General features: G+C 44.8%; 1 protein-coding gene across 1 annotated transcript; it reads right to left on the bottom strand.

Annotated features, from left to right (window-relative positions):
• LOC119708923 (ficolin-1-like) lies at positions 1 to 12,544 on the bottom strand. The gene is made up of 9 exons (XM_038155922.1): positions 11,675 to 12,544; positions 10,094 to 10,207; positions 9,308 to 9,361; positions 7,419 to 7,454; positions 6,040 to 6,075; positions 4,125 to 4,252; positions 3,596 to 3,725; positions 2,899 to 3,033; positions 1 to 2,036 (listed from the first exon to the last, which is right to left on the bottom strand). Exons 1-9 carry the CDS (start codon positions 11,832 to 11,834, stop codon positions 1,789 to 1,791), a joined length of 1,041 nt encoding a protein of 346 aa, XP_038011850.1. The 5' UTR covers positions 11,835 to 12,544; the 3' UTR covers positions 1 to 1,788.
• Between the last annotated feature and the right edge of the window lie 8,771 nt (positions 12,545 to 21,315).

Raw genomic sequence — 21,315 nt, 5'->3', positions numbered from 1 at the left:
ATTTAGTGGTAAATGACATTGAATCTTAATCTATACTATTTCTTCACTAGATGTAATATAGGTACATTTATCGTGCACTATTGTGGTATTTTATCTACTAGTATTCTTTTATTTCTGTGTAGTAAGTAGTCTGTTTAAAGTCTCATCAGTGTCCTTTACAAGCAAAATTTAAACATTGAAGGTTTCTGTGTAGTAAGAGGAGAAGCTAGAGGTGAGCAGAGAAAGGGGATTTAGCACTTTTAGCTAGTTTATAGCAGAGTATATCAGCACTTGCTTATACATCACTTCAGAGAAGTCTCTGGTAGTACCTTGGACCTCTTAGAAGCTACTCCTGGAAGACAGCATCAGCAGCAGATGGGCGAAATTCAGTGGAATGCTCTGGGACCTTGGTACTGATGAGGGCATGTGAATCTTATTGGGAGTAGCAGAAAAACAAGACTGAGCTCCGGGAGAGGGAAAAGTAACTATGGGGCTTTCAGTGTGCACTTCTCTGCTCAGACACACTCTTTCTTTTGTAACTGAAAAGAAGCAAACTGAGACAGGACCTAGTGAGTGGGGAGATGGAAACCCTCAGGTTTATTTCTTAGCTCACTGTTGACCTGCTGTGGTGGGCTGAGTGACCTCCTCACTTTTCTCACCCACAAGATTTAGATTCTGTCTTGCAGGGCTGGAGCCGTCCTTCCTACATATCTGTGCAATATACAGTGAAATAAACCTAGGACCATTACAAACATAACACAAAGAAACACTTTATTTCCACTGTGTCTGTCTTATCTCTGCAGTGAAGAGTTAGCACTTGGCTCTCCTCTGTCAGCTGTGGCGAGGAGTCCAGCAGCACGAGCGCAGGAAGAAGAGACCCAGTTCTGCTAACAGTCAAATACAATACAAGAACCAGGTGAACTGCGTCCACCCACCAGCAGATAGGCCACCCTCAAACACTACTGGAAACAAGATAAGTGCAAGGTACTGGCACTGTACATGATGACCACATGTGCAAGGCTTGACTTGGAGCTGCTGTAGTGTCTTGGTACCACACTTGCTGCTGAACAGACTGTTTTGCATACAGCTCTTGGTCCACAGCAGCTAATGAGATCTAGAAACATGCCCTGGAAGAATGGCTAAAGCTGGCTCTGGGCCCAGCTGCAGCTGTGTCCTGGTGGGAAGTGCTGAGCAACTCTGCTGTGGTTCCAGGAGCTAGGGTCCCACCTGGGGTCCTGGAACGTGTGGGGAAAGAAAGGGGAAACTGGTAGTGCTGACAGCGCTGTGCTGGATGCTCAGTCTTTTCCATGATGTTCTATGTTGTGGCTCTATCACAGCCTACAGGGAGAGTGGGACAGGTCAGGAATTCAGTGCCTTTCAGATGGCTCTTGGGTCCATTCGAAAGAGGCTGCATGCATATTGGAGTCTTCATATACATGGATTATACTGGAGATTAGCAGTAATTACCATTTAGGGTAGTAATGTCAGAGAGCTTTACTGAGGTGCACTGGCCCAAATCATCACCTGGTCTTTAAATCAAGGTAACACACTTTTCAGAAGGTGCTTGGGCTCAGTCTGCATCAGTGGGGCTGCTGAAGGTAGTCAGGGTAAGAGAGGGTCAGGGTCTGGTGCTTACAGGAGCTCAAACCAGTACCGATATCTTCTGGCTTCAAAAATCCTGCTCTAGGCAGAAGGCACAATCTGTAATATCCTTTCTGGTCCATTTTTGTCCCAAGCAACATTGTTTTGTGTCTTCTGTTGGTGCGTGAGTGGCACCTCTTGGATCTAGTCAGGCACCCTGACACTATGTTAAACTGGCCTGAACTTCATTTCCGTTTGCTTATAGGAGTAGTGGTATTCTTTGCCTGTCTTCCAGTTGATGCCATCAGCGTAGCTCCCATGTGCACCCATCCAGTACATCCCATTCAGGTTGGAGTAATGGCAGTCATTGTACCACCACGCTCCCTTATATTCTGTGGCACAGTTAAAGGAACTCATGTCATTGTCGTGATCTGTTGTTGAAAATGGCATGTCCTTGTGGTACGATAAAGAGTCCCCTGCAGAGAGCACACATTCACAGTTACTGCAGTAGGGATCACAAACAGGACAGTGCTGTGTCTGTGCACCTCTACTGGGCACCAGTGGCCCTTGCCAGGTGCAAGGCAGGTTGTATCAATCCTGCTGCTCTCATGCCCAGGTTTCCTCCTTGTCTTGGACAAAAGTATCCTGAGCTCTCCTGAAACACATGGAGAATTTATCTATGCCTGTGAATCAAGTGGGCCAGATTCTTTTCACAGGTACACAGGTGTCACTTCTCTTGCAATGCTCAGGTTCTCTGCAGATACACTGAGGTCTGAATTAGCAGACAGGGTTGTGGTGTGCAAAGCCACATAAAGCACTGCTGTCTCAGGTGTTGGTTTCACTCATTCCTGAATGATGGATACTGAATTTTGAAGAAGATTGTTTACTTAAAAAAAAAAAAAAAAATCAGGTATTAAGATGATGGAGTGCTGGTGCTGCAGGCATTGAACAGCACCCTAGCCCTGGAAATGCCAGACCTCCTGGGCAAATGTCTCCAGCCAACGTAGCCAAAAGCAGACCTTGACCTGGCTGATGCAGAGCTGTTGGGAAGGTCAATTGGATTGGGTGCTGCTCAGGATCAGGCTCATTTGCTGTTAAACCATATGGCTGGGCTTGAAGGTAATGTTCTGAGTCACATTTCTTCGGGTGATGCATGGTCCCCCTTCATCCCTGTACCCAGAGGTCACTCAGTACCTGAGGTACCATGGTCAGTTTTAAAAAATTGACCCAAAATGTAGCTGATACAAGGAGTTTGCATGATACATCTCTGCATAGAAGCTGAACACTTCTGAAATGCTCTAAGAAACAGACTTTCCCAGTGAGCTGCCTCAAACTTACCAGCGTTTCCACCAAGGAAGTCTCCTAGAACCAGTCTGTATTTCTCTGACTCTCCTAAAACTCTGAATGAAGCATACTTGGCAAAATAGTAGTTGTTCTCAAAGTCTCTCAGGTCAATGCGGAGTTCACAGGGTCCTAGAAGAGAAGATGGACAGCAATGGTGCAGGGCAGGGCAGGTACAGCAGGGGCAGGGCAGATGGTGGGTATGCCACTGGATTTCAGAGTGGAGGGTTTAAGGTGCTGTGAGCTAACTTGAGAGGAGCTGCTACTACTTAAGAGATTTTGATTTCCTTAAAATTCCTGCAGAGCCTCCTATACCTTTGATGGTTTTCTAGGAAAGCACCTTTTCAGATGTGATATTGGGTGGTCATGGTCAGGAGTCCTGCACACAGCTGTAACTCCAAGGCTGTGTGTGGATCAGATAATGCCATCACAAACAGTCCAAGTAGGAAGATGTGTTGGCCTGTCTCCAGGGTAGATAATGCAGCTAGCTCATCCTCTTCCCTGACTTCTAGTTTTGCTTTTTTTTTTAGAGTGCAGATTCCAGTATGCAGTAGGCTACAAGAGCCTGCATCCTGTTTGGGATTAATAGTGGGGGCCTCAGATGAATATGAAAAACTCAGAGGTCTGCAATGACCCAATGTGGTATAGGGGTTGGATTCTCATGGCCCCAACCCAGGACAGAGGCAGACCTTACCCAGAGAGGTGAGGAAGTGGATGTTGTCATTCCCCATCCAGAACTCCGTCAGCTGGTTGCCAAAGCCTCGTTTGTATGAATCCCAATCTCGCAAGAAGTTCACTGATCCATCCCAGCGCCTCTGAAAAACCTGAAAGAGACCCTCAGCCCCACTAGCCCATCCCTCACTCAAAAGCATCCACAGCGCCTGGGGGACACACCCACCATGGTAAATGCTTTCCCTGCATCAGGACACTCTTGTGGGTGTCTGGGAAGCAAACCCCACTAGAATCCCTTGTTCAATGATCTCTTCCATATGCCCTTGGAAATGAAGAGGAAGTGATTTGCTGATTTAAGCAGGGAGTGAGTCTGTGGCACTCAGCCTGCTTCCAGAGACAAGTCTAGGAGGAATCCCTTGTGTCCAGAGGGATTCACTCTGGCTTGCAGACGTGAACTTCAGCTGTGTGTTTCTATTTTTAAGCCATCCTTTTCAGCCTTAACAAGAATCTCTGTAGGAACATGTAAACCTCCCTCTCCTCATCCTACTCACAATCCATCCCCCACCATCCGTGTCCATGTCACAGAAGACGGTGGTGGCATTGCAGTCTTGGGGGTAGATTGTGTACCAGCCACTCAAAATCTTCCCTTTGGCCAACAGTTCTTGGCAGTTCCCTGGTTCTGTGCAAATCAAAGAGATCAAGTGGAAAGAGTTATAATGTGTTTACTGATCACGGGAGCACATCAGCCTTGAGCCTTTGAGCCCTTCAGCACCCAACTGGCTCTTTGTACTGCGGGATCCTAATGTAGAGCTGCTGGGAGCCAAACTCTGCCATGGCTTCTAGGCCCATATGTTGCAGGCACCTTCTAAGAAAGATGGTCTAAGGTGCTGAGACTCCTCTCATCTGCAATGACTTTTGGGGATCTGGATGATGGAGCTGCTCTGAAAAAGATGACAAACTCGTGATCCAGAAATTTGTCCCAGCTCCAGAATGTATGCAGGGCACAGAGAGTGGGTGGGTAGTTGACAGCAAGGGAGTTAGTGACACAGGACAGCTCCCTGTGATGCAGGAACAGTGTTCAGCTCATCCTTTATGGATTGAATCATAGAATCACCCACAGTTTGGGTTGGAAGGAATGTTAAAGCTCATCTCATTGCACCCCCTGGCATGGGCAGGGACACCTTCCACTAAACCACGTTGCACCAAGTCTCATCCAAACCTGGCCTTGGACACTTCCAGGGATGGGCAGCCGCAGCTTCTCTGGCCAACCTGTGTCAGGGTCTTACCACCTTCTGAGTAATGAATCATCTCCTAATAGCTAATCTAAATTTCTCCTCTTTTAGCTGTAAATCATTTTGTTAATCACACAGTGACACTGTCCTGTCACTGCTCATGCAAAAAAATCACTCTCCAGCTTTTTTATAAGCACCCCGTAAGTACTGGAAGGCCACACTGAGGTCTCCCCAAGAAACAAAATGCTTTTGAATATGCATCTTTATATATACACATATGTATACATATGTATGCATCTTGTGTATACTTTTTTCCCTCTCCAAAAGCATACCTGCTGACAGAAGTTCAGATTCACAGGAGACTGAATTGTCCCTATCAGACATCCCAACCTGCAGCTGCATCAGTAGCTGTTTTAGGGAAGGCCTGGGGGGATGATCAGAGATGGTGGTGCTAGTGGTGCATGTGTCCCAGTGTGCTGTGTGTGAAACACAGTTGTGCCAGGCTGTCTTGTGACCTCCCTAGCAGGGAGATGGTCATGGACTTGGCCTTTTCCTTTTCCTTCCTATTAGTCAAATCTTTTACATGCCCAGAGAAGTGTCTGGGGCAGCAAGGAACCAGTTCAATGGCATCCCAATCTGTCAGGTGTTACAGCTGCTTTGATCTGTCTGAGCCTTTACTGTGGCCCTACAGCACCCAGTTGTAGCCAGAGCAGGTTGTAGCTCTCCTCAAACTTTAGCTCATAGAGACAGATGGGGCAACTGAAATTTGTTTATTTTATTTTACTTCTCTTCTTCCAGTGAATAAGTTAGTCTGAGCACTATCACACACATGAACTCTGCAAGTACTAAAGGTGTCACTGCAAGTGAAGGAGTATAACTGCCTTTGAAGTAGCCACATGTCCATACAGGTATTTGTAGTGGTTTCATCTTAGAAAGCAGGACACCAAGTCTCTAAAAAATTCAGGTCAACCTCCTCCAGGACACACAAGAGGACAGGACATTTAAGTAGTGCTCAGAGGACTTGACTTTCCCAGCATGGCGGGAGTACAGAGTAGACCCACAGAAGCTGCATGTGTCTGTGAGAAGCAAAGACAACAGTGATACTTCTTTATTCCATTCTTCAGTGTCACTCTGAACTTGTTTCTATTCCTCTCCTGTCCTGACTTCTGCTGCAGCTAGTCCACCACCATCCACTCTGCAAAGCTGACCAGTGTTGTGAGGACATGAAACTTACCCCATATTTCTGGAAATCCAGGCTCCCCTTTTGTTCCTGTTGGACAAACAACACCATTAATTGCTCTCCACCTTCCACACCCAGCACTCCCCTTCCCCAGTACTTAAGATTTGCCAAGACAAATCCTGCTGCACTGGAGAGCTATTATGTTAGAGGAAGTGCTTGGCTCATCCGCACCAAGCAGATGAAAGGCATAGAGAAACCAGGCGGGAAGAGTTGCTCAATATAAGCTGTCCTGGCTACTACCAGGCCCACCAGAGGAGACCTACCAGCCTATTGCACAGACCTAGGAAAGCACAGAGAGGCAGGTGGGAAGCCAGGTCACAAACCCCTGTAACTACAGCAATGACACCCAGCTGCTTCAGACACTGGGAAGAGCTCTCCAGGTTGACCAGGAGGTACATGGGGTGGCCACTGGGGGGTACACTATAACTATACATTTTATCTATCTCTCTCTATATATAGATAATATATATATTTATGCACAAGGAGCAGCAGCCTTGCCTCTCTTGACCTGTTGGATTTGGCATGATCTATTTCCTGCTGGCATCTGTTTAGGGCTTGGAGGTCCAAATGGTGAAACTGACACAGGACATGTCTCTGTTGGACCCAGCTTCTCTGCCTGCTGCTGCCCAGCCCATGGAGCTGTCTACCAGCAGTTTGTGCCAGTGAGTCCCATTGGGCTAGGACATGTGCGATAGGAGTGGGTGAGTGTGGGAAGGAGGAAGCAATGCATCTTGGAAAGGCTGAGTTACAAGTCCCATCAGGGGAATGGCTGCTGCTGGCACAGGGCTTTAGCCAGTGATTTGGGAGCAGCAGTGACAACTGGACAACTAGAACCATCTGCCAGACCACTGGTGTTGGACCCAGTGATTGCCAGCCAAACTCCAGAGAGGGAAGCCACAGTGTCAGTGGTGCTCAGTGTTGGGTGCCTGTGGCCTTCACATGCAGGATGATGGCATAAGGGAAAAACCCCATGTTTCCCTAATACATTATTGCTAGCGCTGGTAGAGACATGTTTCCCTGGCACTAGCAGCAACTTAATTTCCTTTGAGCCTCTGCATTTTGCCATAGCATGAGAATATTAAGAGCTCTGCCCAAATCTGGCTGGTCCCTCAGCCCTGTGGCTTCTGCAGCTGGTGGTGCCAGGTGGCAGCACCAGCTGCCTGAGCTGAGGACAGCACCTGTTGCTGAACATCTGGTTTGGAAGCAGGACTACCCACAGCACCTGTGCCAGGGCAGAGCCTATGAAGAGGTATAACTGTCAGCAAACAGCCCCATCCAGTCTCTGTAACTGCTCTCATCTGATGTAGGAGAACAGCACAGGGTAGAAGTTTACAAAGTAGCTCTCATGATAAATTCAGCACAGCATGATTTACCTTTCAGTCCAGGGAAGCCAGGCTCTCCAGCTGCTCCTACAAAATATAAGAGGAAAATGCTCCTCACAGACTATCCAATGGAAATGAATTACTGTGCCTTTAAAAATGGCTACTCTAGCCCCTCAGTGTGTCTCAAATGTACAAGGGAGGCTGTCAAGAGGTGCAAAGCTACAGCGCTTGGCTAATCGTCCCAGGTCGTGCTGCTGTCTCAGCCTGGCTGCTCTCTTGACCAGCAGTGTCTCTCCGGAACAGCAAGAAGAGCAGGATACAGAGTAGAGAGAGCTGCTTCTCCATCTCTTGGAATGTATGGGGCTTCACAGTTCCATTTCAGTGACTTTTTGTGGGGGCTTTCTCTTTACAGTCAAGCACTTAGAAGATTTTGATCAAGAGAGTTTGTCAGGGTTTTTCAGTGGTTTTGTCCATCTCCTGCTGACATTTCAGTTCAAGTCTTGGGTGCTTTTGGCCAGGAAATAGCTGCATATTCAGCATGTAAAAAGGGATGTCTTCCCTGTTAGTCCCTACACAAGTTCCCTTGTGCTGGCAGCTGGATTCTTTAGCAGAGACACTTTTCCAGTATTTGCAGCACATGTCCTGCTGAAAGTCCTAAGCAAGCTTGGGCAGTGAAAGCCAGTTTCTCAACAGACATCGTCCTCTTCAGGGGTTCATCCCATTACAAAGGAAACCTCATCCTGTGCCATTGTTTGATCTCGTTCTTGTGGTCAAGTGGGCACTGCACACCGAGTCGAAGGCTGAAGGCTGCTAAAAGCAATGATATGCCTAGGCCTGAGCAGCAGGGCTAAGCCCGAGTAGACTTACAAGATGGATTGTGAATATTGTGTGACTAACACCATCAGTATTATTTATCTAAAAACAGATGACAAAGATGCTTATGCTAACTGTTTATAACCTTGTGTAGCTATCTGCAATAAATGTATCATTTTAAGAAGCTTTTCCAACTGAGAGGCTTGTTTGTAAGGTATTTTAGGGGAAAACCCTCCCAGCCAAAACCTGGGCTCTGGCTGAGCGCTGGCCCTGGCTAAGTGGGAAGCATGCCATCAGATCCAGGCATTCCTGATCTAAGAATAAAATCAAGTCACTTTGACTTGCTGATTTGGGCCTATAAACACTGGACTCCCTTTCAGGGCAAATCCAGAGACCTCACCAATGGGGTCTTCTACACCATGTAGGATTTTCCCAATTGCCGGGAAGGGTTGTCCAGGTCCTCTCTGTGAAACAGGGCTCCCCAGTGACTGGATGATGTTAAAGTATTTAAACAATTAGTGATGTATCCTTCTAAATCACTATCCTGCCTCTGGTATAGTAATGATTAGGTGCATTACCTTGCTAATTTTTGCTTGTTGCCAAAGCCAAGCATATAGTTTTAGTGAATGTATTATTTTACTTTTGTGTTACCTTTATATACATAGTAAAATAAGACCATTCTTTCCATTGGTATGTTCTTTAAATTGCCCCTGCCAATTGGTATAACAAGCACTCAGCACAGTGCCTCTGCATCAGGCCTCTGGGCTGAAGCTCCACAGAGAGCTCCAAAGATTCTCAGAGCTGGGGAGCATTTGGGCAGGTTTGTTGTGCTGGAAGCAGATTAGAATAGGAGTGGGGAATGGGGAGAGGTCTGATTTTAGGGTCAGTGAGAAATTTCGAGAAGAGTGGTATCTTCTGTGTTGTGATCCCGGACACTCAAGGACACTGTTTCTAGTGTTCACTCCATGCAAGAGCCATACCCCAAATTAGGCTTTTCCTATACTACTTCAGCACCATTTCTTAGCCTATGGCCAGTCCTGCAGTTCATCTCTGTAGACCCAGTCTCCTAATGCATGTCCTGAGCTTGAGGGCATTTGCAGATTATAGCTGCATATGTTACACATTACCTTTTGCACCAGGTGGTCCTGCTTTCCCGGGGAATCCCTGGTCTCCCATTTCTCCTGCAAAGAGACTCATTTTTTATGTGCATGTTACAAACTGACCAGAGCAGGGAGTCACAGAAGCCTGGGCAACTGGGCCTTGGCTTTCACAGAAATGAGGGAGCTGAGGTAATCAGATTCAGTCTTGTAACCTAGTTTTACTCTTTTACCTTGCTCCTTTTTTTTCTATTGAAGCCTTACTACACTGGTACTGCCATTCAAAGTCTAAATTTCCAGTTCACATATGAATTCTTATGAGCTTCGATACATTGTGGAGCCAGTCCATGGATTTTGCTATGGTGGATCATCTCACTCAGCTGATATGATTCACCTTCTCTGCGAGTTGGCTATGAAACCTCTGAAGGAGCCCCATCTCCCTTGCTCCCTGGAATAGGGGTTGCCAGTACATTTCCCACACCGTTCCCTGAAAAACAGGCAGGAGCATCTCAGCCTCCCTCCCACCCAGACTGTTAAATACAGACCCAAAAAATAAATGGATGATTTTCTGTAGAAGAAACAAATGAGATACTTCACACCCCAAGATCACATCAGATTTGTGACAGGACTCAAGGAAGAACCAGGTCACTCCATGTGTACCAGTCTAACTGGGGTGTTTTCCACTCCAGTTCTCCAGTTCCTCACAGCAGCCAGTGCCAGACCAGCTACTGCTCCAGCCTCAGCTTGCTTCCCCTATGCAAAGCAACAAAACCATCTTATCTCACAGTGCTCATCTCTGGCTTTGGGGGGCCTCACCTTTTGTTCCTGGGAGACCTGCTTCTCCTTTTGGGCCAGAGATGCCTGGGATCCCTGGACATCCTTGAAGAATGGCAAGTCGATCAGCATCACGCAGTCCCACTATTCTCACCTCTGAGAAATGAAGACAGTCTTTGTGAAGATTATTAAGGCTCTGAAATGTCTTGGAGAGGAAACCAAATCCTTTGAAGCTGAGGAACAGTGTAATCAAAAGCAATGATTATGGAAGTTTCGAGGTGTTGTATGGATTGACAGATGGCTTTGAGGATCTCACATATTAGAGGAGCCAGACTCTGCATCTCTCTGGCTTCAGAGGAGTTCAGTAGGAGAGGAGGCTGATATATATGACATTGCATGCATGACAAATTGTTGTGGTGTGTCATTTTTATTGCAGATTATGTAAAGTTGGTATGTTCTGTTCACCCCTGTTCACTCCTGTTATATGGTTCTGCCCTGGTTCTCCCCTCCCCATCAGTTCATGCCAATCCCCTTATCTCCACCCCAATTGTCCTTATTTGTGCTAATTCATTGCTACAACCCCTCCCCAGACCCCTATCCATCACTCAGCGTCCCCTCCCGTTGTTCCAGAATCTTCTACTGTTCCCGTCGAGTGATTGGATTAGGATCCGAGGTCCTGCCCCCAGTTCAAATGCATTTGTTACCCCAGCAGTCACTCCTTTGTATCCCCCCACCCCCCTGTTTCCCGATTGGAGCTGGGTCCAGTTCCACCCCTGTTCTCCTCCCCCTTTATAACCCCGTGTAACCCTGGTCCCGGGGTCCTCAGCTGCCTGGTCCTCCTCGTGTTCAATAGAACTGGATTTTTGCCCCTGGATGGAGACCCTCTTTTCTTCACTTTGCCGCAGCTGCCTCTAAATATTCCAGCTAGGCACCCTCTAGACACCACAGTGCATCCGGAGAGTGCCCCCCAGTGCTGGCTGTGTTGGAGCTAGCTGCCGTCGATCCTGCTCCCCCCAGCCGGGAGCAGAGGGACACAGAGCAGCAACAAATATACTGTAGTTAATAAAACATAAGCTGAGAGGTGCCCCAATGGGGTATTGATAGCAGAGTGAGTGACACTGGTGGATCTATGGACAGTAAGGGTAAGAGTTCTTCTGAATTTCCTGATGGCAGGCCTGTTTGAAATTGCCTCAGGCCTTCTTGGGGAATACAGCCAGGACGCTGTGCTGCGCAGCATCCTCAGACTGATGCTTTGTATTGCTCTGTATCCTTTGGTAACTGCACAGAGGCCCTACTAAAAAAAAAAAAAAAAAAAAAAAAAAAAACAAACTGCAAACTGGGGGGAAAACCTCACTGGAGACTGTCTATTCCTACCCCACTGGTGAGGGAATGATGTTACATCACTAGTTGGAGCCAGTAGCTTGCTTAAGCAGCTGCTGAGACTTTAGCCTCCCCCTTACTTTCCTCCCACTGGCAGCTGAATTTAAAAAAGCGTAGAAGGAAAAAACAATCATATGCTACTTCTCCTCCCTCCCCCCTCCCTTCCCAACCTCCTCCTTTTATTAGGAGAGATGAAACAGGCGACTCTCAGTGAGATGGCAGTAAGGTTTGTGCTTTACTCACCTGAGCAGGTGTCCTCAGCGTCACAAATAGTCACTCTTAGGCTGAGCAGTACCAAAAGGGCTGGGGCTGCTGTCCCCATGGCCAGTGCTGCTCTCTGCATAGCTCCGCTCCCCTCAGCCACTTCCCGGGTGCTGTGGTCAGCACTGACCCATCCAAGCATTTTATATCTAACGAACAGCTTCAGTGCAAGCTCCACCTCTGCACTTGCCCACTGGCTTCTCTCAGGTCTGGGGCCTGGCTGAGTCTCAAGCTGTTTTGCAGATAAGCTGCTTTCCAAAAGTCTGATGGGAAAGTTCTTGCCTGGCTGCCCTGGCCTGCCTCACCTCTGTCCTCTGCAAATTTTGGATGGCTTTCCCTTGTCATACTGTATTTCTAGATAAAATGAACCAGCAAAACCATATTTACCTAAGTGTAGACAGCTCCCCTCATCGTCCCTGCTAGTAGCCCTTTATGAAAAGCAGAATTTACTGTGTAGATGGGGAAACTGAGGCACTGGGAGTCAAAAGCCCAAGGTCAGCTGAGGCCAGTGGCAGAGAGAGGCTACACAGCCTGGATCACATTCCAGTGCTTTTCCTGCCTGTCAGCCCAGCACCACTTCTTGCCCTTCAAGCTTCCATTTGTACATGATTCATGAATGACAGAGTTCAAACTCAGGCAAGGGTGGGTAGGTAGACAGAGCATGTTTGATTACCACCCCCCCCCCCCAACTGTCTATTGTATTAGTGAGCAGGATTTCTGGTTTCTTTCACCCTGTGCTTTGCTCATTTCTGGCAGCGTTACTAGAGGTCCAATCTGCTTCATCATATTATTTTCAGACCCAGAGCCTGTAAAGTTTATGAATTTTAGTAGAGGGCAGAACTTAAGTTTTACCTCCTTATTGTTACATCCAGTTCAGAGGAGACTGACTTATTGGAGATTTTTCCTAGGATATCAGAGGCAGAACACAGCTCCCCCTCAAGCACTTCTATCATAAGGTGTCTCTAACAGCCCAACTTCCAATGATATATGACAGTTTAATGCTAAGCAAATGGAAGAAGGTGAGGGAGAGGTAAGTATTTGATTGCCACTTAAATTCAGTATCCCCCATTATAGCCCAGATATACACTTATACACATACTCTTATTCATATATGAAATAATATAAAATAATAACCCAGTAGATGTTGCAGTAATTTTAATTCCTAAGAAATAATTCTGGCAGGAAAATGTACCCCTTTGCTTTTCTTCTCCCGTCTGGAAAAATTGCAGGAAAATCAGAGGAATTGTGACAAGATGGGCTGCATTCAAGTTTGGGTTTTGTTTTACATGAGAAAATGCTTCTCACTTGTGGCAACTGCTGTGTTGCAATTCTTGGGGCAACATGAGATCAGATCCTTTCTTCCTTCAGGAGGAAGCCTCCCAGAAGGAAATAGAAAAAGGATTGGCAGGTGCTAAGGAGGGAGAGGTCCATGCAGGACAGCTCTAGGGTGACTGGGAACTACGCCTCTCTTTTCTCATCTGTACAGCCTGTGCTGTCCACTTGCAGTGGACTGCTCTCTGGACTATGGGGCTGGTGGAGGTGATGTAGAGCCAGCCCCCTGCCCTGAGAAGCCTTCTGCCCAGTGCCTCTGCTCTCTTTGTGGAAACATCTGCAATACCTCGTTTCAATTTGGAGGCAGAAGCTGCTGCCTTCATCTGTTTCCCTTTTGTAAATGACTCCACAAAGCAAAGGCCTTGCAGATTACCCCATAATTACAGTCTCTCTAGGACTCCAGACTAGATCTGTCCTGACAAATCTAAAAATAGGTTTTCCCAGCTTTTTCCAGGTACTCTCTTAGCAGGTTCCAGCTCTGGGTTGGGCTGCGAATGTATGTTATGAAGGCAGCTGTGGTGTATCTGCCCAGCACTGATGCATCCCCCTAAGTGTTACCAGCCGTGGGCTCCATCCAGCCTGGGGGACATCAATATCTCCTCACTTTCATCTGGGAAAGCAGCAGTGTCCTTGTTGATGCAGCTACTTTTGGGAGCAGGGAGGAGACTGCCAATGAACAAGCTTAGTCCAAAGTAGGTCAGACTCCCGAGGGTAGATTTTGAAATTGGCATAGAGATCAATATGTCCTTAATTGCTTTTCCTCATGCCAGTACCCAGTGAAGGTTGCAGAGGGCTGATTAGGCTTGAAAGTATACAAAGATCTTACATCAAAAAACATCCTGACTTCAGATAATCTTGACATATTCCACATTTTGGAACACTACCGAAGAACAAATGTGATTTTGAAAATGGGATGTTCTATTTCTAAAATATTTTATATTTATTATAATATTTTTATATTTATAAATTATAAATAAGTATAATAATTATAACATTATTATAATATTTTTATTTATAAAATATATTTATTAAAATATTTTATTTATTATAATATTTTTTCCCTCAGTGTTGCTATTTTATAGGAAACTTCAGAACACATAAATTTCAAAATACAAATTATTGGAATTCAGTTTCCCAGATGCTTCAAGGTAGAGAAGATAGCTCAAAATAAGGTAACTCTCAGCTTCTTTTCTAAACCTACCCACCCATCACAAAAGCAACATTCATCTACATTGTGATATATAATATGTGGCCTGACGATAACTAGCATGCTATGAACCAAGACATACACCTTTTCAACACCACAAACTCACTCACCTATGATTGCCATGTGCTGGGTTTCTCCCTCTCATCCATTAGGTTCCAGAGCTCTAACATGCAATTTTACTAGCAAGCTATGTGCACATAGTCACGTCTTTTCTAAACCAGCATTTCCCTCAGCTTCAGTGTTGCCCCAACTTGCCCAAAGGCCTTGCAAACATAACAAACTGGGTCCATTCAGCCTCTGCTTTGATCTTAGGATATGGGATTTTAATCTACTCCCAAGTCCCCTTTTTTATGATCCTTGCCTGATCCCTTGCTATCCCACTGCTATCATACCTCACTCTTTATTTAGCTTAGGCAGCTCAGAGACAATGATACCTACTTTGCCAGCTAAGATGAGGACTTCAGATTTCCAGAGCCACTTTCTGAATTTCTTCTAGAAGGAGAGCACCTTCTCATTTCTTTTTTGTACAGAGGAAGCCTATCAAAAACAACTGCAAAAAACCATAATCTCCTACCTTCCTTGTTTTAACAGTCTGTATTCTCAATTACAAATCCACCTTGATTTCTTGACATAAAGAGCAGAGACAGACCATTCAGTTGATTGCAATGTCTCTGAAAGAGCAACCAAACCTGTAGTTACATAAATGCATAATGAACATTTCTGTTTCAGCTTTAATACCTTTCTCAGTCCCTAGTTCTACCCATGAGCTTCACATCATCACTGCCAACCTGGATGCTGTTAGATTTCTGCTTATTTGAGAAGATAGATTGTGTATAAAAAAGTAATACTGTGTAGCACTGTATAAATACAATTTAAGAAAAAATATTTCAAATATATTTTACATACATAAAAAGCAATGAAAAAAAGCTGTTACTGAAAAAAAAAATCCCACCTTCTTTCTGAGAAGCTGGTGGTTATGTTGTTGGGTTTTCAGGGCCTTGCAATCCTAACAGTAAAAGTGCCACATCAACATCACCCACTGAAGTGATAATTTCTGAAATGAAGGGATTCAATGTGCCAGCACAGATGAAGATGGGAAGCCTTAAACTGAGAGTTTGCTTCTCTTGAAACCTAAGGAGGCCATCCTGCTAAACACAGCATTTTCAGCGTTGTAAAATTTATGCCTGTGTGATGGCCAGGAGCTGTTACTCTGGAACAATCTGCTCCGGTCTGAAGGTTACCAGAAGAATGCCATCTACACCCCTTGGCTGTTTGCAGTGATCAAAAGTGAGGACAACAGCCACCTTTGTTTGTGTATGGGCTGTTGTCATATTCATGGAAAAAGTGGCCAGTTTGAAGATGGTTTCATTCAGCAGGAACACCTCATCTCGGTATTTATTAGCAATAGCTGTGAACGTTTCTTAAAATAAAACAGGTTGAAATAATATCCTTAATGCCATGCTGCATGCTTGGGCTAGCCTCTAACAGGACCAAGAAAGCAAGTCTACTCCTTTTGTTCTTCCTACCCAGGTCTCATCCACTACAAGAATGTTCTGAGCTCATTGGAGAAGCTTTCTATGCATTTCAGTTGTAGTAATTCCAAGATAAAATCCAAAATTATTCCAAAATGAAATACAAGAGACTGTAGAAAATATTACATGGTATTCAAATGTCTTCTTCATCTTCTAGAAAAGTAGAGGCTACTTTATATTACATCATGGCTCACTGCTGCTCTGGAGAAAGGCATACTGATCCTTCCAGGAATGAGTGACTTGCCAGGCAATAGAAAATTAAACTATTTCTAGAACTGCTCACTATAATTAATTTAATTGGTTTACATTGGTGCAACTTCCACAATCATTCACTTCCAGGATAACTGAAAGACATACCTCCTCTAGATTTTGGAGAGAAGTACACCGAAGACAAGGTTTGCTGCATGCAGTAATGTTTTCGAATAAGGTTTTGGTTTTCCTCTACTTTCTGTTATGGAAGTTATGGAAGTTATGGAAGTTATGGAAGCTGTTTAGCAACCACCCTGCTGAAGTTCTCACTCTGGGGACTGGTGATGGATACACAAACCTAAACAGACAGTCTCCAGCTCTCTGGTTCTACTACAGAACTCAGAAATGGTCAAAAGAGGCAGTCTACAGCAGTGAGAATAAGGAAAAAAAAAGAAGAAAAAAAAAAAGAAACTAATCCTACCTAGACAGTCTAAACAAGTGTATGGCAGCATCCCTTAGTGAAACGGTACAAGACCACTCACCACAGAAGTGCTGTCTAGAAGCTGCAGGTAGGTAGAGGAACACCAGTGAAACATCTGTTGTCAGAGTTTGGAGCTTCAGTAAGATGTAACTTTCATTTGCTCCAGGCTCAAAAGTCCAGATTGGGATCCTGTGCAACAAACTACATACTGCTTCCTAGCTAGGGGCCATATGCTTTACATTTGGAACACCTGGCTTTTTCCTTTAAAAGTAGGATAAAAAATGAAATTATTTCTCTTGCTGGAGAAAACTTTGTCCATGGGTATTTTCTGAAAGATTGCCAGGGACCTAAAACCAAAATAGCAATTGTCTGCTACAAAAATTAACCCCACAAGCCATGTGCATTTTAATGGGTCCAAAGGAAGGCTATCTGCTTTATCCCAGTTCAATTGCAGCCTAAAGTAGTAACTCAGCATTCTGTAAAAATGGTAATTGTAACTATCTGAGTAAACATGGCTTTTGGAGATACCAGCTCTCTGTATTTTACAGGATTTAAATTCCTTACTTAGTTTGTCTCGTTGAGACCATCTTTAAGTTCAATGGTACAAGACTTGAGTAGGGATATAGGATGAACGTGTGTCCACATTAGGCTGCAGGGCAGTGCAGCTATACAGGAGCCATGCTCTTGCTTGTCTTGGCTTTGTATGGTTTCCTAATGCTATGAAATGAGAACATCTAGAACCTCCCTGCAATACCTGAATGGAAACTTGCAAGCAGCAGCTTGTAGTTTTTACTGGCATCTCTCCAATTTCTCCTCAGAATATTCTCCCCAGCTACCAAAATCATCTTCTTAAAGCCCCTAAAATTTCCTACCACCATTCCTGTCTCCTTGTGTTCCTGTCTCCAACATTCCTTGCAATATTTCTTATTTTCCTTATACCCAAACTCCTCCATCGTTCCTACAGCAACCTTCTCAAGCCCTCTACCTGTTTTCCTGGTTACTACTTATTTGGCTTAGAGCCCTTAATAAGTTAGTTCATTATTTAGAGCATGTGCTGGTAGAGCATTGGCCTTTAGAACACACTAGAGTACAAGATTTCCCTGCAAGCTGTTCTGGGCTATCTCCTAATTGCACAAACCAGTTTTAATTCTTGTGGGCTGGGGAAACAGGAAAAATGACAAGGGCTAGAGCAGAAACACTGAAAGCAAGCTGATGCCCAGCTTTGTTTCCTTTAAAATACTAAAATAGCAACTCTTGAACAACACAGAAATGTGACCATAACATTCACTTTGCATGGAAAATTATGTTGGAGAGAAAGGAAAAGAGATCAAATCCTCTGTTGGTATTCAAACAGGCATTTGGAGGACTAGGGCTGTACCAGTGCCATTTCAAATAATTATCCAAACTGATACTGCTTGCAAGCTATCTGCCTTAACTTTGTGACTGAGAGGTTAACATATTTTTGTGAAAATAAAAAAGGAAGATCTTACAATCAGTCACATAGGATAGTCTAATAAAAGTGTATATTATGTGTAAGTAGATGATCCAGGAGTGCCTTACTTTGACCCTCAGCTGGTTATACAGTGTATTACTTGTAATTTCATCTGATATTTTTCTTGCCTCTCTGAGGATGCAAAACAAAGAGCTCTCAGACTTTAGTATTTGGTCTTACCTCCTATGTTTAGTGTGGAGTACTAGAACATTCCTGCTGCAAATTAGTCCCTGCATCCAGCATTATTGATTTCTTTCTTTTCAATTGAAGACTTAATTACAAACTGTGAGCTTCAGACAGATTAAATAATTAACCTTCATGAGAACTCTGTGAGACCAGTAGGCTGTATTTCAATCTGAGGCTCAGGGAGACTACACCAGTCAAAGGTACTCATCTGGTTCTGAACGCCTCATTTGGAATTACTTGATTTGGCTTCAGCGAATGAGGATATTTTATATGCAGCCTTTGTCTGCATACAGCTCTTAGCAGGCATGGGTTCCACAGACTCGTTCCCAGATGACCAGGAAGGTCATCTACATAATGAGGTACATCCACTAATATGCCAATGTAGGAAATCTGGGTAGGTAAGAGAACATTTATTGGATGCTGTTTTTCCTGGTGGAACAAAAAGAAAATTGTCATGGATAGACTTGAAAGAAGTCTCTATTAATCTCCGTCCTGCCTCTTTTCCTGCTGCCTTATCTGAACTTTCAGATAGATCTATTCTTTTGAAGGTTAATTCTAAGTAATTGCTTAAATCCAGGTGTCATTTTAAAAATCACAAGAAAAAAAATCTACAGTTGTCCATTCCCTGAACAAATGGGCTTTTAAAATTCTTTCTCTCTGGAGGGTAAGAGGGAGTTAACAACACAAATTTAAAAAAAAACTGAGGAACAAAATTATTCATCATATCTACTACAAAGCCAAGAGTCAGTACATTTTTATAATTAGCTACTTTTAGCAAGAAAAAGACCTCTGTATATGATCTCTTTCAAATTGAGAGAGCCAGTCACAATGTGTGCAGTCCCTCCTGTTGAACTGGTGTAAGCATCATCTGCTGCTAGGATGCAGTGTTTGATCTCCCTGGGCAAACCTGTCCCACATGTATAGCCTTGGCAAACCTGTCCCAGGTATTGCAGCCTGGCATGCTACACATTTTATTGAAACAATAATACTACCTTCAGCAGCTTTTAAATGTTTCCTTTTTCCCCAGTACTGGGTCATCATCTGCTCTTAATTCGTACCTTGCTATTGCATCTGTTCTTCCAAGACTGCCAGGAAGGTTATTCAATTTCATTAAGAGTAACCATTCAAATACTAATGAACTGCCTCCAACCTGGGGGACCTGACAAGCATCATATCAAACACCATCTTGTTTTTGGTCTTTCTCCTTTGGAAGGGAACATGGAGAAATGTCTTCTGATAGAAACATCCCCACAGTGAGGGTTGCCAGTGTTGATGACAGGTGATGAAGATGGAGAGCTATAAAATTTATTTTGCTTCCCTCTGCTTGCTCAAACATTCATAGAGGGAGGAGAGGCTGTGATATATGGTGTGGCAGACCAAAGATGTCTAGACTGGGAAACTTCATACAGATGGCATGGCAAGGGGAGAATGTGAGATCTTGCCAGCCAGGTACCACCTTACTAAGAAAATACTGGGGAAAAGAGGAAGGGTAGACACCTTGCCCTGCAAACAAAACCTGGCTGTTCAGACAGAAAGAAGCAAAGGAGGTTGCAATTCTACCCACCCACCCCTGCTGATGCAGAGGCTGGGGCTCAGGGCAACTGTGCAGCTCTTACCCATGGCACTAATTCTGCACTGCAATGTTGTGGTGTTGCCACATCTGGCCTCCAAACAGGAGAAGATAGGCCTTGATCATTTGCTCCTGATCCGGGCACACCCACAGGCCTTCCCAGGGTGTTGGTCACTCATCCTCACCTTCTCGTTTTCACTGCAGAGTCGGCTGAAATGATTCCCAAATAGCTAAAACACCAAAGCACACTGGGAAAGGCAGGTCTAACATAAAATAAATGGCCACAAGAAAAAAAAAATCTCATTTAGCACGGGGTGTTACTCTTCCTGTTTTCCTTCGTAAAATTATGTGCAATTCTATAGTTACTTAATTTACAATCTAAATAGGGGAGAGGAAAATCCCTCTCCCTGGAGGCAGAATTAAGTGATTATGCATCCAGATGTACTCAAAATTGTAAAACTTAATCAAGCACAGAGTAGTTTCTGTCCACAGCAAGTCTGGCAAACCTCATTTCTATTTGAGTGGCAATGGCCACTTGGCCAGGGCTCTCTCTGTGTCTCAGGCACTGGGGACTCCAGTGACCGGGCCAGGGCTCTCTCTGTGTCTCAGGCACTGGGGACTCCAGTGACCGGGGCATGGACAGTCTTAAACCAGTCTGAATTGGCAACATGCTGGGGACAACTGGGGATAGGAGTGAGCTGAAACCTTTAGTCTCTGGGGCTGTGACTTCATTTTAATCACACAGATCACTCCAAATGTAGGGATGCAGCTCCACACACCCTCTTACCACAAAAGCCAGTTCTGATCTAGTTCTCCTGTCCTCCACAAAAACTACAAAAAATTGAATTTTGTGTTACTTTTAGAAATTTCATCTCAGTTTCACAAAAAACAATCCCTGCAGGTCTCTGCTTTCCAGAGCACTAGTCCTTATTGATCTCCAGTTCCCTGGAAAACCTGCCTCAGTCTCTATCTGAGCCAGCGACAGCCACAGCCTGGCTGAGCAGAAGTCTGGAGAAGTCAGAACACTCCCCTGGACTGCTGCACTTGGAGTGAGATCTAGCTACAAATGCAACTCTGGAAACAGCCTCCAAAATGTTCTAGGATCAGACCTTTAAAATGGCTCCAAAGGGCAACAGCTCCAGCACGAGTCCTTCCTTGTCCCAGCCCTGGCTTACTGACACACACACAGAGGAAGCCAAAGGTCACACAGCACCCTGCCTAGTGCTGTGGGAAATTGGACAGATGATTAATTAAGTACCTTTGCTGAGAGCAGTCATCACCCCAGGCCTTTAGGCTTGGCAAGATTTTGTAATGAACAGACCCAAATTAAATTCCCTAAATCTGAATCTCTGACAAGTCTTGTTAGAAAGATACCAGACAGTCACACAGACCACAGGACCAAAAGACTGCACAAGGAATGATTTTCCATTTCCAGCTTTTCCACAAGTTCCTTTTCTCCCTCATCAGTCTGGGACTGTAGGACCAAACCTTTGCAACCAGGAGACAAGAGAGTTTTTATCAGCACTTGACCTCCCAAATGGTGTTATTTCTCAGAGAACTGGGCCAGAACTGAGCTATTCTCATGTGCCTGCAGTGCTTTGGGGAGGGGAAAGACGATGTCCCACTTCTGTCTG

This window comes from Motacilla alba, chromosome 17 (assembly GCF_015832195.1).
Source record: "Motacilla alba alba isolate MOTALB_02 chromosome 17, Motacilla_alba_V1.0_pri, whole genome shotgun sequence".
In the NCBI taxonomy this organism is placed as follows: Eukaryota; Metazoa; Chordata; class Aves; order Passeriformes; family Motacillidae; genus Motacilla; species Motacilla alba.
Note: the sequence above shows the minus strand (reverse complement) of the source record. Positions and strands in the feature narration are given on the sequence as shown.

Bases quoted from the DNA above. Each gene is read 5' to 3' on its own strand.
- LOC119708923 (XM_038155922.1), bottom strand. From the start codon at position 11,834: ATGCTTGGATGGGTCAGTGCTGACCACAGCACCCGGGAAGTGGCTGAG. The intron at 10,208-11,674 runs GTGAGTAAAGCA...TTCATTTCTCAG, and splicing joins CGCTGAGGACACCTGCTCAG to AGGTGAGAATAGTGGGACTG. The intron at 7,455-9,307 runs GTAATGTGTAAC...TATATTTTGTAG, and splicing joins AGGACCACCTGGTGCAAAAG to GAGCAGCTGGAGAGCCTGGC.